Source organism: Dipodomys merriami, unplaced genomic scaffold, assembly GCF_024711535.1.
Source record: "Dipodomys merriami isolate MVZ:Mamm:240054 unplaced genomic scaffold, mDipMer1.0.p SCAF_10, whole genome shotgun sequence".
In the NCBI taxonomy this organism is placed as follows: Eukaryota; Metazoa; Chordata; class Mammalia; order Rodentia; family Heteromyidae; genus Dipodomys; species Dipodomys merriami.
The window spans coordinates 4063861-4077969 of record NW_027202271.1 but is presented as its reverse complement, the minus strand read 5'-3'; the positions used below and the strand labels follow the sequence as shown (position 1 = coordinate 4077969).

The 14109-nt window shown below is 37.8% G+C and overlaps 1 protein-coding gene across 11 annotated transcripts in view; it reads right to left on the bottom strand.

Annotated features, from left to right (window-relative positions):
• The window catches only part of Kif21a (kinesin family member 21A), a 149414-nt gene that overhangs the window by 47454 nt on the left and 87851 nt on the right, over window positions 1–14109 (bottom strand). For all 11 annotated transcript variants that reach the window (XM_070038738.1, XM_070038753.1, XM_070038765.1 and 8 more), the window contains exon 11: window positions 4860–5063. In XM_070038738.1, coding sequence (XP_069894839.1) covers window positions 4860–5063 — 204 coding nt within the window. The remainder of the gene's footprint in view (window positions 1–4859; window positions 5064–14109) is intronic.

Here is a 14109-nt window from a genome sequence, read left to right as displayed (position 1 = left end):
TTTTGCTGGTTAGAGATAAAAGTCTCATGGAGTTGTCTGCCTTTGCTGGCTTCAAACCAGGATCCTCAAATCTCAGCCTCCTGAGTAACCAGAATTACAGGTATAAACTACAGCACTTAACTTTCATGTTAATTTTTTTTTTTTTTTTTTTGGTCCGGTTGTGGGGCCTGAACTCTGGGCCTGAGCACTGTCCCTCAGCTCTTCAGCTCAAGGCTAGCGCTCTACCACTTGAGCCACAGCGCCACTTTTGGCTTTTTTCTTTTTGCTTATGTGGTGCTGAGGAATCGAACCCAGGGCCTCAGGCATGCAAGGCAAGCGCTCTACCACTGAGCCAACTTCCCAGCCCATGTTAACTTTTTAATATATGCTTTTATGTGACTTTTAGTCTGTGATTGGTCTTCCTAGTCAATTTGTACACTGCAGTTATGAGACTAGTAATCTTTCTGATAAAAAAAATGGCTATATACTGATACTTGAATGGGATGAAATGGTTGAGTATTGTGACTAGAAACAGGAAGGTAAGACGAATATTTAAAGAATCTGGGCTACTAGAGTTCCAGCTCAACACTACTAAATATAAATACACTGCAGTCTGAAGGATAAGTGAAGTTTTTTTTTGGGGGGGGGGTTGTTTGTTTGTTTGTTTTGTGTTGGTTTGTTTTTTGTTTGTTTTTTACATTACAGGTCAAGGCTAGATATTCAAAAGTATTGAACTAAATATATGAATGGCAAATTTCTATATCTATATGTGCAAAAAAAGCAAAAAATAAATTTAAGTCTAATCTAGGCTTATATTGGTGATAATGAGCTAAAAAGGACTCAAAGAATCTGACTCCCTGGGGACTTTTCTGTTTCTAGTGTAGAGAGTGTTTGTGTGTTTTACACAAGACATCTATATTAAAATGTAGGGTTCACATGAGCCAATAAGCAGGTCAAAGTTTAAGTGCTTTCCCAGAATCCTGAAATCGACACTCCCCTTCACCCTAGTCAAAGCTTAGGAGACAGCATGAGAGGAGGTCTGCTTCCTTGCCAGTACCTTCCATGGCCTCTCCTTCTTAAGGTAATTAGTGGTCAGTGTGAGGTTAGAACTTCTCCCAAGGCATAGAAAAACTACATATCTAATCACACTGAGGCACCTGCACACTGGAACTCCTCACATCCTTAGCCTGACCTCTGCAGTGGCATATATAATACATACTTAGAACCCTGGGGTGGCAGCTTTACTCGTATACAGATTCCTTCCAAAACTCAGCAAAGTCATGACCCCTCCTTTCCCTAAGATCGGCTCACTCTCATAACCATGCAGTTCTCCCATACTGTCCAACCCTAGAAAGCTGACACGGCTTAACCACATGTTTGCTTTTGAGCCATCTAGTTCCACTGCTGTTTCCTTGGTGTTCCAAGTCCCACCCACCCACCCCCATTCTCTCTTTCCTTGCTTTGCAACATTTAAATATAATAAATAATAATAAATGCTTTCCCAATTGCTTTTTTTTTTAAACATTGCAATAATTAGTTCAAAAAGACAATGGAGTTGGGCGCTGGTGGCCCATTTCTGTAATCAAAAGTACTCAGGAGGTTGACACCTGAGGATCACAGTTCAGAGCCTTCCCAGGCAGAAAAGCCCATGAGACTCTTATCTCCAGTTAACTACCAAAGGGCCAGAAGTGAAGCTGTGGCCCAAGTAGTATAGCAAAAAAGAAGCTCAGGGACAGCCCCCAGGCGGAGTTCATGCCCCAGGATAAGACTTATCCCCCTAACCCCCCCCCCACAAGAAAAAGAGAAAGAGGAAAAGGAAGAAGAGAAGGGGAAAGAAGAGTAGGAGGGGGGAGGGAAAAGGGGGGAGGAAGAGGAGGAGGAGGAGGAGGTGGAGAAGGAGGAGTAGGTAGTGGTAGAGGTGGTGGTGTGGTGGTGGTGGAGGAGGAGGAGGAGGTGGAAGACAATGACAATGGAGGAACAGAGAATCTAATCAGCCCCTCTCTGTATCTTATAGAAATTCAGTTTTTTAAAATAGGAATTTATATTAAACATAGAAAAAGACTTATTGGGTTCTAAATGTAATGAATGAAATACTTTATTAAACTGAGTATTTTACTGTTTTTTCTTTAATCTCAAACACTACATATCATGTGGCAAGACAAATTTCATCAAATTCTCCGAATTTATATATAAAATCATATGAATTCAGAGATGGCTCTCAAGATTTTTTATAGTTGTATAGTGTTCACAGTGCACAAGATAAATTTTTAGGTTCACAAATCATATCGTGTCAATGTTACAAAGATGCAACAGAGCTTTGTGAAAATGCCTTATAAAGCATTTTTAAATAAAGTACTTTATATAACTTAGGAAATATAGTCTTTTCTCTTAATCTTTCTTTTTCTAAGAGCTTTTTTAGTTTTGGAAATTGATTTTTTAGTATTGGAAATTGAACACAGAGACTCATAGTGCTTTATCCATTGAGCCATAACCCCAGCTCTTTTGGTTGTGTTTTATAAAATAAGGTCTTACTTACAAGCTGGTCTTGAGTCTGCCTTTCACCCTAAGTAGCTAGAATTACAGTTATGCAACATCATGACCAGCTCTAACCTTTCTCTTCTTTTCTAGTTTATTCTTTTGTAAATAAATATTTTCTCTCCAAATATATCTCTGCTAGCAACTAACATTTTCCTGACTCATTTCTTAATATTTAAATCCAGGTACTTTGTAAGTTATTATTATTAAAATTTACTATGACCTGTATCATAAAAATTATTACATCTATGATACCTGTTAAGTTATACTCACAAATGTTTAATTTGAAATAACTGCTGTTTAATTTCAATTGTTTCCTTTATGATATAAACAGGGACAAAAATATTCATAATAAAACATTTCTCCATCTGAACCATTTATCATGTGACATCATAAAAATAATCTGAACCAGAGGTATTAAGTCTGGGTATCTAGCATTACTAAAAAATTATCATAAACCTTTTTATTGTGATCTGTCTGGTTTTCATTATTTTAGAACCAACAAGTGCTTAAAACAATGTCTCTAAATTTAACTTAAAAGGAAAGGGCATACTCAGCTCAAGACTTTGAAAAGTATACCCTTGCTTGTACTTATTTGTTATTCAAAAACACAAATCACTTTGGCCTTAAGAACAAGTCATATCACGTGACATTATAACCACCCACAGAATTGGTTTTTACAAATAAACAAATAAGTCTCAAACAAAAGTGTCCTGTTCATCCCAGCAAAATGTTGGGTAACACTAGTTTCAATAATCCTATGATCATTAATTAGTTCAGTTTTAATTGCCTTCCATAAGGGGAGAGCTAGTGATTACACATGTACTAATGCTGTTTAATCAGTCATCCATGAAAAGTATCCACTGAAATACTAATATCTCAAAAAAGCAGTGCCTAGCCATAAATTCCTGGTTTATAGTTATGTGGAACTCATTGTTTCAATTACTTTAATCAAAGCAGAGTTAAATCTCAGGAGTTTAAACTTTCAATAACATTTTGACCAACTGACTATTCAAGGAAGAATTGTGTAGTTTCCTAAGTCAAATTCTAAATAAAGTAAGAAAACAGTATGTGCCAGGTGCCCCTGGCTCATACCTGTAATCCTAGCTACTCAGGTGGCTGACACCTGAGGATCAAGGTTCAAAGCCAACCTCAGCAGACAAATCCAAGAAACTCTTATATCTAACTAACTAGAAAAAGCCAGGAGTGGAGTTGTGACTCAAGGGATAGAGAACCAGTCTTGAGTAAAACAACTAAGCAAGGGTACAAAGTCCTGAGGTTCAAGCCCAAGGAAAGGGAAGGGGAAATAAAGGAAGAGGAAGGGGAAGGGGAAAGGAAAAAGAAAGGAAAGGCAAAAAGAGAACAAGAAAGGAAGAAAAAGGGAAGGGGAAGGGAGGAAGGAAGGAAGAGGAGAAGGGAAAGGGAGGGGAGGGGAAGAGGAGAGGAGAAGGGAGAAAAGAGAAATCACTACGTAGACTAAAAATGAACAGTTCTACAAAGCTTCTCCTTGTAACAACACGTGACTAGTCATATGCATCAGCCCTCTTTTGAATATGTAGCCAGAAATGCTTCAACTTAATTTGATTTTCATGTTTAAAATATATTCTCAACAAATTATTTGACTGCATTATAGAATCAATATGTAAAGAACATGTGAAGAGTTTTTGAACATTTAACCAGGCACACATTACAAGTGGTCAAAATTATATTTTCCTTCCTCTCCCTCTGACCAGTTGATTTCAAAGGGAGATGTTATCATGGGCCCAAAGAAGAGAAAAACCTAATGCAGTGGTAAAAAGCTGAGCTACTCCATGTAGGAAGATTCAGGAAGCCAGAAAAAGCATGAGTATCTTTTATGTATTGTACTTTGAAGCCCTAAAGGAAATACTCCAGAGATGAGAAAAGACATTTTGATGGATTAGTTTAGCCTTTAGGTAAACTAATCTAGACAGAATTAGAATGTCTATGAGACTGCTTAATGATATTAGGAAAACAAGGGGAAAATATAAGTGAAAACATTGAGTTGTAATGTTACATAGCAAGCTTTGTGGAAAAGCAAGATGAATGGAATGCAAAAGCAGCTATCTGAAGAAATAATACAATAATTTCAAATATTGATCTTTATCTTGGCATAGTCTAAATAAAACTTATGACAGCTAAGCTTACTTAACTTACCTATAACTGGAGATAAACCCTTAAAAGTATCATTGTAAATGTGAACTCACTTAAATTATTTCTTTCATATATTCATCTCCTTATGACATTATGCATACTCATAATTACAAATCAAAATATCCTTGAAAAGAAAAAGAGAACTTTGGGTAATAGTAATTTTATAAGGCTACCTTTTTTTCTTCTTCTTTTCTTTCCTCTTCAGCTTCTCTAAATCTTTCTTAGCTAAGTCAATAATCTCAATAGTTTCTTTATCTGAAGACAGAATAGTTGGAGAGAAAGGCGTGGAGCCACTGAAATAGGGTGATCTTGAAGTGGCTCTTGTCAAATTCTTTCGAAGGTTCTCATTCACAGCTTCACTTTCTAGCAACTTTGCCCTAAAGAATAAAAATGTATGTTAAGTAGAGATCATTTTTTATGACAGGATAACATTATAACATAAGTTTACTATCCTATCCATTTCTAAATGTACAGGTTTCTAGTACTAACCATGTTTTTACAATTGTACAACCATCCACCCCCATGGCCAGAATGTTTTCATTGTCCCAAACTGAAACTCTGTATCCATTAACAAATTTATCCTTTTCCCCTCTCATCCTTCCTTTTTTTGTTTGTTTGTTTTTGTTGGACTTTTGTTTGTCTGTTTTGGTGCCAGTCCTGGGGCTAGAATTCAGGACTTGGCCACTGTCCCTGAGATATTCTGCTCTACCATTTGAGTCATAACTCCACTTCCAGCTTTGTGGTGTAAATGGGAGATAAAAAGTCTCATGTGAGCTGGTTTCAAACTAAGATGCTCAGATCTCAGCCTCCTGAGTAGCTAGGATTACAGGCCTGAGACACTGGCACCTGGCCACTATCATATCTTCTGCATCTTTTTTTTTCTTTTCTTCCATTTTTTTTTTTTTAATGTGGGTACTAGGGCTAGAACTCAGGGTCACCTGCTCTTGCTTAGCTTTCCACTCAAAGTTGGCAATCTATCACTTGAGCCAGCTCTACTTTCAGCTTTTTGCTGTCTAACTAGACATTAGAGTCTCACAGATTTGTCTGGCTGGCTGCCTTGGAACTGTAATCCACAGATCTTAGTCTCCGCATTAGCTATGAGTACATAGGTGAGCTACTGGCACCCGACTACCCTCTTTCTGTTTCTATGAACATCACTGTTCTAGGAATAGGGAACATTATATCAATAGGTTGTTTTGTGTACTAAAAGCTTGTGTATGTGTGTATGTGCACACACAGATGCTAATAGTGGTACCTAAACTCAGGCCTGGACATTATCCTTAGTTTTTGCACTCAAGGATGGGGATCTACCACTTCCATCACTGTTCCACTTTCAGCTCTAAAAGGTGTGTGCCTGTGTGTGTGTGTGTGTGTGTGTGTGTGTGTGTGTGTGTGTGTGTGTGTGTACGAGAGAGGGAGAGAGAGAGAGAAAGAAAGAGAGAGAGAGAGAGAGAGAGAGCTTATCCTAGTCATGGGGTTTGAATTCAGGGTCTGGGCATGGTCCCTGAGATTTTTGGGTTTTTTGTTGGTTGGTTTTGTTTTGTTTTGTTTTGCTCAGAGCTAGTGCATTACCATTGGAGCCACAGCTCCAATTCTGGCTTTTTCTGGGTGTGATTAATTTGAGATAAGAGTCTCACAGACTTTCCTGCCTGAGCTGGTTTCAAAGTGCAATCCTCAGATCTCAGCCTCTTGAGTAGCTAGGATTACAGGTATGAGCCACAAGCACCCAACTTCCAAAAGCTTTTTCTTTTTTCGTACTGATACCTGAAGCATGAATTCAGGGCCTGGGTAGTATCCCTGAGCTTTTATGTTCAAAAGTGTTCTACAACTTGAGCCAAGGCTCCACTTTAGACTTTTTTGTAGTTTATTGGAGATAAGAATCTCACAGACTTTCCTGCCCAAGCTGGCTTCTAAGCCTAATCGTCAAGTCTCAGCCTCCTTTGTATCTTAGATTTCAAGCATGAGCCATTGACACCAGGCCTAAAAGCTCTTTTAAATGCATTCCAACTTTGTTTCAAAGGTAGGAATTTTCATAAATATGTTCACAAACTTTAAGATTTAGAACATTTTAAAATATTCTGATTGAATAGTTATAAATCTGAAATCATATTCTTAAGTGATAAAGAAAACCCAGAATCTTCAATGCCAATGGTAATGAGATTACTTCAGTTCTAACCAGTGGCAAGCAGCCATCCATGGTTTGTAAGCCCATTGTTTAAACTTAAAATACAAAAGCAGCATGGTGCCCTCGGTTTCCAGTTACTTATTCATTTCATGATAATAGCATTTTTGAAACTCTGCAGGCGATCCTTCATCAAAATTGCCCCTAACTGACAGACATCTGGCTCCTAAACATTGCATGGGAAATACAAGATCTCCAAGGAAACTTGAGTTTGGTCATTGAAAGCATTCTTTTGTTTCCTCATGTAGACCTAATCATGACAAGACAGTAAGGTATGTACTGTCAACAATATGTGAAAACACAGAACGATAAGGTATTAAAAGTCTAGACCTGACAATAAAAGGAATACTGAAAACTTCTATTTGATTTAAACCATTAAGAACACAATGGTCCATTTCAAATGGAATCAATTGCCAAGGTTCATTTGGTACGTGGGTGAGTGAGACAAGGCTCTTAGGAGAGACAACTGTGGATCTCTGTCCTAATACTGTACTACTTGAGCTTCTTCCATGTATTCAAATATCTCAGAGGAAAATGCTAGGTTCTTTGCAACGCTGCATAGACAAGCTCTGTGTTTTTCAATGTCTACCAAAACTATCCCTAACATTGGAAACCAAGTAGAGACAGAGTATGAATAATTCAGTGGATATACATAAATGTATACATATATACATAAATCAGTAAATATATATGTGTGTACATATATAATATGCATCAGTGTGTGTATGTATGTGTGTATGAACAACAATTGCACTATTTTTACATTATTGAATAGGTCTGGGAGTGTTGCTTAGGGGGCCAAATGTATTCTTAGCCTGTGCAAGATCCTGGGTTCAATCCATAGCACCAAACATAAAATAAATAAACAGTTAAATAACTATGTATGGAATTCTGGGTTTATTAAATGGCTTCAAACTTGTTTTAAAGAAAATTAATGAAAATAAATAAATAAATAAATAAATAAATAAATAAATAAATAAATAAATAAATAAATCTAAATACAATACTCCTTTGTGGGGAGAAAGGGTAGTCCCAGAGTTTGAACTCAGAACCTCATACTTAGTAGGCAAATACACTATCACTTGAGCCACTCTCCCATCCCTGTTTTGCTTTAGTTATTTTCCGGTTGAGTCTTGAGGTTTTGCAGGGATTGGCCTTGGACACTTATCTTCCTACCTCTCTTCCTGCTTATCACTTCTATGTAACTGGGATTACGGGTGCATGCTACCATACACCAACCTATGAATATACTATTGTCATTTTTTTTCTAATCCAGAAAGCAACCTAAGTATAAAAACTTAGGTTAACTATAAAAACCCAAAGTCAAGATTCATCATTACCAAACAAAAAAAAAACGGCCAACAAAATAATATGCTTTTCTATATTTCCAGTATAGCACAACACTTAGACACACAATAAGAATGCTATAAACAAATAAAACTAAAATAAATAGCTAAAATAACGGTCATCATTTTGTTGTTTTTGTTGTTATTCTGGTCCTAGGGCTCAAACTAAGGGCCTGTGCACTATCCCTTAGCTTTTTCACTCAAGGGTGATGCTCTATCACTTGAGCATAGCTCACTTCTGGCTTTATGCTGGTTAATGAGATAAGAATCTCATACTATGGAAGAAAGACAGCCTCTTCAGTAAATGGTGCTGGCAAAATTGGTTAACTACTTGTAGAAAACTAAAACTAGATCCTTATATATCACCCTGCACCAGAATCAACTCCAAATGGATCAAAGACCTCAAAGTCAAAACAGATACCCGGAAAATATTACAGGAAGGAACAGGAGAAACCCTATGACTCCTTGGCACAGGCCAAAATTTTCTTAATAGAGACCCAGAAACAGCAAATCAAAGAAAGGTTGGACAAATAGGATTGCATGAAACTGCAGAACTTCTGCATGGCAAAGGACACAGCTAGCAAGATCAATAGAAAGCCCACGGATTGGGAGAAGATCTTCACTAGCCATACAATGGATAAGGGTCTCATATCGAAAATATACTTAGAACTCAAAAAATTAAACCCCCCAACAACAAATCTTCAAAGAAACAACTTCCCGAATAATAAGTGGGCTAAAGACTTAAAGAGAAACTTCTCTGAAGAGGAAAGAAGGATGGCCAATAGACACTTGAAGAAATGCTCAACTTATCTAGCCATAAAAGAAATGCAAATCAAAACAACATTGAGATTCCACCTCAACCCAGTTAGAATGGCTATAATCAAGAACTCTAATAACAACAGATGCTGGAGGGGATGTGGCCAGAAGGAAACCCTACTGCATTGTTGGTGGGAATGTAAACTTGTTCAAGCACATTGGAAAGCAATATGAAGGTTCCTCAAGAGACTCCACATAGAGCTCCCCTATGACCCAAGAGTCCCCTTTTGGGCATTTACCTAAATGATCAAAAACAAGGCCTTACTAAGGCTACCAGCACAAATATGCTTATCACAGCATTATTTACCATAGCTAAGATATGGAACCAATCCAGATGCCTCTCAGTAGATAAATGGATCAAGAAAATTGAATTTTATGCCTCCATCAGAAAGAAGGACATCACCCATTTGTTAGGAAATGGAAAGACTTGGAAAAAATTATATTAAGTAAAGTAAGCCAAGCCCAAACAAACATAGGTCCCATGGTTTCCCTTATTTGCAATAACTAATACATGTATAGGACAAGCAGAAAAGGTCAAAAGCTGTGTACATATGACTATATAAGATGATGTTAAGCAAAATGAACCCCAAGATAGGGACTCAAATATTTTTTTCTTTCTTGCAATTGTTTCTAATGTATTTATAATGTACCATGTGATTTTTTTGTTTCTTTGTATGTTCCTCCACCACAGTACAAGCCCTGTTTTCACTGTATTTGATTCTGGTGCCCAGCATCTGGTATATACATTTATCTAATTTGGGGAGGGGAGGGGAAAAAACAAAATGCTTAAATAGGGATACAGGTTGACCTATTATAACAATGAGATGTACAAAAAACTATGTTGAAAATAATCTTTACAACTTCGGTGTGGGGGGGGAGTAGTTGTGGAGGTGGGAGGGAAAGGATGGTAGGGGAAAACAAAGGAGGAGGCAACAATGCTCGATAGGAAATGTACTCATTACCTTGCTCATGTAACTGTAACTTCTCTGTACAGTATTTTAAAATAAAAAATACAAAAAAAAAAAAAAAGAATATCAGTTGGGCACCAGTGGCTCACGCCTGAAATCCTAGCTACTCAGGAGGCTGAAATCTGAGGATCACGGTTCAAAGCCAGCCCAGGCAGGAAAAGTCCATGAGACTCTTATCTCCAATAAACTACTAAGAAAACCGGAAGTGGCACTGTGGCTCAAGTGGTAGAACACTCACATTGAGCTGAAGAGCTGAGGGGCAGTGCCCAGGCCCAGACTGACCAAAAAAAAGAATCTCATACTTTCCTGCTCAGGCTAGCTTCAAACCTCAATTCTCAGAACTCAGCTTCCTAAGTAGTTAGGATTACAGGCATGAGCCACAGGCACCCAGCTTAAAAGTCTACATTTTAATTTCATAACATTTCATAACAAATAAAAAGGATCTTAGTTTGTTTCACCTGATTTTCCAGGCTTGTGTTTGGTAGGGACACGGTTGATACTTCTTGAATCCTTTTGCTGATTAAACCTTGCCACCAATAGGGTTTACCTCCATAAACCCCAAACTGTGTTAGCAGAAGCTGATTTTTGTATAAGCTATGGAGAAAATGTATGTCTTTCCCTCCCTCTCTTTCTCTCTCTTTCCATTCGCCTTCATGCACATTCATGTGCTGCTTGCACATCACCTGATAGGAGACTGAACAGTGAGACATGTAGGGAGTATCTGGAGTCCCCATGTGGGCAGACAGAGAGCTTTGGTAGTCTCAATTGCTGACACTGGATCTTGGACCATCAGTCTTTAAAAGTCTCCAGTCACCCCTTCTTTTTAAAGGCAGATTAAAATAGATACTTTGTTATGAGAATTAATGATATAATGAAAGTAAAAACGTACATAAGTGAAGCTGGGTACTGGTGGCTCACATCTGTAATACTAGCATTCAAGAGTCTGAGATCTGAAGATTATAGTTCAAAGCCTTCCTGGGCAAGAAAGTCCATGAGACCTTTATCTCCAATTAACTAACAAAATCCCCAAAGGTGGAGCTGTGGTTCAAGTGGTAGAGTGTTAGCCTTGAGCAAAAAAGCTCAAAGACTGCGCCCAGGCCCTAAGTTCAAGCCCCAGGACCAGCACAAAAACAAAAAACAACAACAAAAAGCATGCATAACACCTAAGAACTGGTAGTCACATCATAATAGATACTAAGGAGGCTGAGATCTAATGATCATGGTTCAAAGCCAGTTCAGGCATGAGACTCTTACCTCCAATTCAACACCAAAAACCCAGAATGTCAGCCTTGAGCAACACCCAGCACCCTGAGTTCAAGCTCCAGTCTTGGGGAGCTCATGCATGCATGTGCACGCATGCGCGTGCATGCGCGCACACACACACACACATGCACACACAAGCTTAAGTAACCGATATGGGATTGAATAAATGATAACTATTCTTATAAAAATTGGAAACTATCTAGAGAAAGGATTAAATACAGCAACTATAATCACCAGATAGTGCTATATGGAATCATGCAAATATCATTTCAGAAAAAAAAATACTAAGTAACATTGAAGACTGGTCATGATATATTGTGTTAAACAACTGATGGTAAAACAATAATGTATACAGTGATATCAATTTTGTTGAAGTACACATTGGAAAACTATCAAAGAAACATACCAAAATGTTAGCTTCAGCTTTTGCAGTGGGAGGAATATGAGTGATTTCAACTTAAAAAAAAAAATCTTCCTATGCATTTGTTTAAAAAAATTCTACAAAAATGGTGGGGTTTTTTTGCTTTTTTTTTTGTGAAAATATCGTACAGAGGGGTTACAATTACATGGGCAAGATAATGAGTACATTACTTATCAAGCATTGTTGCCTCCTCCTTTGTTTCCCCTTTCCATCCCTTCCCATCTCCCACCCACTCTCCCCCCACCCCCCCAAACCCCTACAAAAATGTTAATACCCTTAGAATACAAAGTTTAATTAGTAATTATTTTACAAATACTAGTGTAGCTGGTAAATTATTAAAAGGTTGAAGGGTTAAAAATTAAAAACTTCACTTTACCATTACCATTACTAACTTGCTAACTGCTGATTTTGCTTCTATAAATATGCTTGCATTCAGACCCCCTTCCCTGGGAGATAAAACTGGGCAGTGACTCAAGGATATTGGCCGGCCCTGATGTCCGGATATCAGCCCACCCAGGACAAGGACAGCGGTTATAGATAGTACATGTTCTTCAGTTCCAGATTAATTAAGCAATCCCTGGGACAAACCTTGACAACGACCACCTGGCAAGACCACAAGCTGAGCCAAGTGTCAACCAATCATGGGCCTGTAACCATGTAAACCCCCCTTAAACCAACCATGGGCCAGTCATTTTACAAAGAGTGTTACAAAATTTCCCACGTGGCAAAGTGATTGTTGGCGTATATGATGACCTTTAAATGGACCAATCATGGGATGCTTTGTGTTATGCATTAATCTTGTGGTTTTTGCCTTTAAAAGAAGGCTTGTAACCGCTGCTCGGGGCTCCCTGTCTGCTCGGGACAGAGAGTCCGTTTGCGCAAACATCAAATAAACTCCTCTTACTTATTGCATCTCCCGGCCTGGAGTCTGAGTTTTCTGGGGTGCCCTCCTGTTGACGAAAGTATCCTAGGGGACTAGGGTCTTTCAAGGTAACCACTATTACTTTATAATTAGAATGAGAAAAACAGAAATATCCCAAATATATCAATACTAATATATTTTTATATACTTATAATATATGTAATGTAGAAAGTATTTATATGTAAGTATAAATAATATAATAATAAATATATTTGTAAATATACATATATATGCATTTAGATTAAGAACTGTAAAATCAAAGTCTTCATGAAACCAAGTTTTGAAAAAATTTAGATTGAAGTAAGATTAAATAGGTAAAAACAGAATTTGAGAACATGGCCTGAAAAAGTAATAACCTATTAGACCTTTACAGTACCTTTCTTTTTTTGGGGGGCGGAGGGGGGATCCGGTCGTGGGGCCTGAACTCTGGGCCTGGGCGCTGTCCCTCAGCTCTTCAGCTCAAGGCTAGCCTCTACCACTTAAGCCACAGAGCCACTTCCGGCTTCTTTTTCTTTTTGCTTATGTGGTGCTGAGGAATCAAACCCAGGGTCTCATGCATGCAAGGCAAGTGCTCTACCACTGAGCCACCTTCCCAGCCCTACAGTACCTTTCAATATAAGAAATATTGCATTCTACTCTTTTGAGAGCCATAGTAACTCTGTGAAGTTAGCAAGTATTATCGTATTCTTACAGATTAACAAATTAGAGCTCAGAGTTAGTTAAATAAGCAAATAGGCTGAGGTTACACACCTTATTAATAAATAGAAGTTTAAATTTCAATCCAGGTAATCCAATTTGAATTCAAAGCTTATTTATGCTTATCTCACATGTCAATTACTTTTACATTGTACATTATAATCCTAGGATTCTAGAAGACTACTCCCCAGGGCTGGGACACATCTAATTAAAGAAGCATCAAAGCTGGGAATCTGAAACTATTTAATCCTCTACCAGGAAAGATTTGGTCCATGATTGAAGTCAGGGCCATGAATCATCTCTGCTCTCTAATGGCTTAAGAAATAGTCTGAATTCAAGACTGTGCAGAAGGAGAATATCAGATGCTGCTTTTAGCAAATAGGAAGGGTAGGAATGATTCAGTCAATGTTCTAGGAAATAATATCAAGCCATTTGTGCAATAATAAGATCAAAACTAGGTATAGTATTAGAATAACAGGGTGGAGAAAAGAAACCAGATCAAATCATTGACAAACACAGAAGAAATAGAAGAGATGAAAAGAAGTAGCTTAGAAATGGAAGAAGTTCTTTGGAAATTAAAAAACAGAGATATCAATTGTGTCTCAAAGTGAGGAAAAACTGGTCAAAGAATAAATGCTGGTCTTTAGCTAGGGAAGAACACTGAAAACCTGGATAAAGACTGTGAGTCCAGGTTGACTGTGGTACAGAGCTCAAACAAAATGTCCCAAAGGCCAAACAGTAAAGCATGAAAAATGTATGTATGTATGCATGTGTATACACACACACACACACACACACACACACACACA